General features: G+C 34.9%; 1 protein-coding gene across 1 annotated transcript; it reads right to left on the bottom strand.

Moving 5' to 3' along the window:
- Nucleotides 1-562: 562 nt before the first annotated feature.
- On the bottom strand, nucleotides 563-2880 carry LOC118053027 (transcription factor bHLH106). The gene is made up of 2 exons (XM_035064154.2): nucleotides 2450-2880; nucleotides 563-1595 (listed from the first exon to the last, which is right to left on the bottom strand). Exons 1-2 carry the CDS (start codon nucleotides 2744-2746, stop codon nucleotides 1170-1172), a joined length of 723 nt encoding a protein of 240 aa, XP_034920045.1. The 5' UTR covers nucleotides 2747-2880; the 3' UTR covers nucleotides 563-1169.

Genomic DNA, 2880 nt, shown 5'->3' with positions numbered 1-2880 from the left:
TTAGCATACCTAATTAATGTTGTTTGAAAGTAATTGAGTTCTATTCACACTAGAAACAAAAAAAAAATATATCAGTTTGGAAGTAAAACTTAACGGAACTTCTACTTGATACAAAAAAAAAAAATTGAAAGATTACACTTCTGGTTGATGATAATCAAGACAAACAGCTTTAAAAATAGTAAAAATTATAAAGATTGGATATAGCCAACCTTCAAAAAAAAATAAAAAATTGAAGGCTGCTTTTACGCTATCGATCCAACTTAAAAAAAAAAAAAAAAAAATAGATTTCAATAGAGTTGTGCCGTTTCTATCATGGGAACAACACAGCTTATTGAAATGTGTTATTTGTCTAATATTTTTTTAGTTTTCTAGTTTGCTAAATATATTTTTTGGTATGAATGAGCTATTTAAACAAAAAAAAAAAAAAAACTCCAAAAAAACAAAACCGTAATTAAGTTCTCTTGCAGGAACTCTTGTTCTCTACAGTCCTATTCAATCTCTTTCACTGCAATTTAATACTCCTTAACTGCAAATTCTGGGAACGCATCTAACACAACCAGTCTACAATAACTTCAAAATCTTTTCCTTCTCTTGCTTTCTTTAAAATCAGTGTACATAAAAGACAAAATGCTCAATAATGGAACTCCAGTTCTACACATACATTGAAGAAGAGTAGAAAAAGACATGCCTTGTACTGCCAAATATCATTACAGAAGACAATCATATGAAATCTATGTAGGAGATTGACATGCCTTGTACTACACACTGACAAATACTCTTCAACTCTACTTGGAAACTCACATGAGGTTTTTGCTTTTACAGACACCATAGTCATACAACGTCCAAAGATTTCTGATCTTCTTCGTCATCTTCAGTTCAGATTCTTAGATTCTTCTGCTCTATGATCCCCTTACATGTAAGATATGATCCCATGTAGGAGACTGAGAATATCCTAAAACCCTAGACCAGTTAAAAACCCAGACTAAATCACACAAATACGTTTCCCTTTTTTTTTTCCCTTCAATTCTTTGGGGTTTACACTAAAACAAACAAACCCACACAATAGAGATTAACCAGACTACATCACAAGCCTGCAACACCTAAGAATATTCCAAAAAAAAAAAAAGATTAAAAGGAGACTAAGACAAGAACATGAAAGATATTAATCATCATTGGATTACTAATTTTCGGTCTAATACCCTTCGCCTTTTCGATCTTTCGCTAGAATTCGAGCGTTCTAGTAAAGACTTCAATGCATTTTGCAAGAAATGGACCGACTCGACACTGTGATCTTTGTCAGCCGCAATGATAAGAACATTCCTAATTCTTCCTCCTAGTGTTACCATTTCTGCTTTCAATGTCTTCAAGTGTAGAGATTTCAGTATCTCGATTAGGTCTGGCATGAGATCCGACCGGTCTTCACAGCACAGAGATGCCTTGAATATTAATTGTCCATCACTTGAATATTCACCAGAAAGTACAGTGACTTCATCGGTTTCTGATGGGAAAGATTCAAGTCCAGGAAGCTCTGAGGTCTGTTGTTTCAGTTCTCTAACTCTTTGAACAACCTTTGCTAGAAGTGAAGCTTTGTCTGTCTGTAAAAATTGAAACAAAGTAAATGGATCGATTAGAAACCCTAGCTAGCTTTAGTAGATTCTAAATGTAAAAAGCCTTGCAACTTTCCTAAAAGCACGAACCCTATGTAAAGAAAAGCAAAGAAAAGGGTTCGCTGCTTTTGCTTTTGCAGGTATATGTACTTGCAGTTTGAACAATAATTCAAAAGTTTCAGAAGACTTGTTTGTGTAGATCCAAGGTTTCAGAATCTGAATTTTTACTGTAGCAGCGGTAAGCCTTGTATAGATACTTCCCGTTTGGTTGCCAAGAAAATGAGGGATAGAAACGGATAAAAAAAAAAAATCACTGAGTGAAGCACATAAAACCCTTGTTGTTAATATTCAAAAAATGGGTATTCAAGTAAAAAAAAAACAAATGCCAAACGATTTGAGTTGGGCAAGCGTCAAGTCTGTCAGCAGGGATTTCGGCTTTGTGGGTCAAAGGTAATTAATGACTGAAAAGTCTAAAACTCGAAATTTCAACTTTTTCCACTACATTCTCAGCAACCAAACAGTCAAAATTATTGAATCAAAACACTGTGGAAAACCCCGAAATCAATACCAATTCGTTTCAAGTTTTGTATGAATCCCAAAAGAGAAATAAAAGTAAAAACAGAAAGAACAAAATTACAATATTTTCCATGAAAACCCCTTTAAAGCTTACAATCTTTTTAGCTTTCGTGATCCCTTTCTCTTATAAAACAATCCTCTCACAAGAAATTTTAGGGAAAGAGTATTAATATAATCCCTTAAACTTCATGAGTACAAACATGATCAATTCAGAAAGGAAAAGAAGAGGAAACACAAGATCATATATCATAAAATATGTATATTACCTTGGAATTGCAAGGAAGGAGGCCTCTAAGCTTATCAAGATGAGAGTTAATCCTCTCTCTCCTTCTCTTCTCAGCTTCCTTGTGATTCTTCAAAGCAGCAAGAGCTCTATCTTCTGGTGTCATGTCAGTTATCACAGACCTTTCAAAGTGGTAATTACTGTTATGGTAGGAGGTGGAAGATGAGGTACACAAGGTTTGCATCGCAGCCGGAAAACCGTATGGGCCAACGTTAATCATTCCATTCTCGGTAAGAAACCGGTACAACTGTGAATTCTCCTGACAGTTTTCAGGCTGCATGTTGATGTTGTGTTTTCGGGTTGCCGTAGGAGAAGAGAGATGACCCGCGAGTGAAGATTTTCAGTCTTCTTTGTGTTGAAAAAAGTAGAGGGCTCTATCACTGCCTTTCGGTGGTTTTGGGTTTTTTTTTTTAA

The sequence above is a fragment of the Populus alba genome, chromosome 6 (assembly GCF_005239225.2).
Source record: "Populus alba chromosome 6, ASM523922v2, whole genome shotgun sequence".
NCBI lineage: Eukaryota > Viridiplantae > Streptophyta > Magnoliopsida > Malpighiales > Salicaceae > Populus > Populus alba.
This window is presented reverse-complemented; position numbering and strand designations above follow the sequence as displayed.

What these genes read in the sequence shown, in the direction of transcription:
- LOC118053027 (XM_035064154.2), bottom strand. Translation starts at nt 2,746, where the DNA reads ATGCAGCCTGAAAACTGTCAGGAGAATTCACAGTTGTACCGGTTTCTT. An exon ending in TCCTTCCTTGCAATTCCAAG is followed by an intron (nt 1,596 to 2,449) that starts GTAATATACATA and finishes CAATTTTTACAG; the next exon opens with ACAGACAAAGCTTCACTTCT.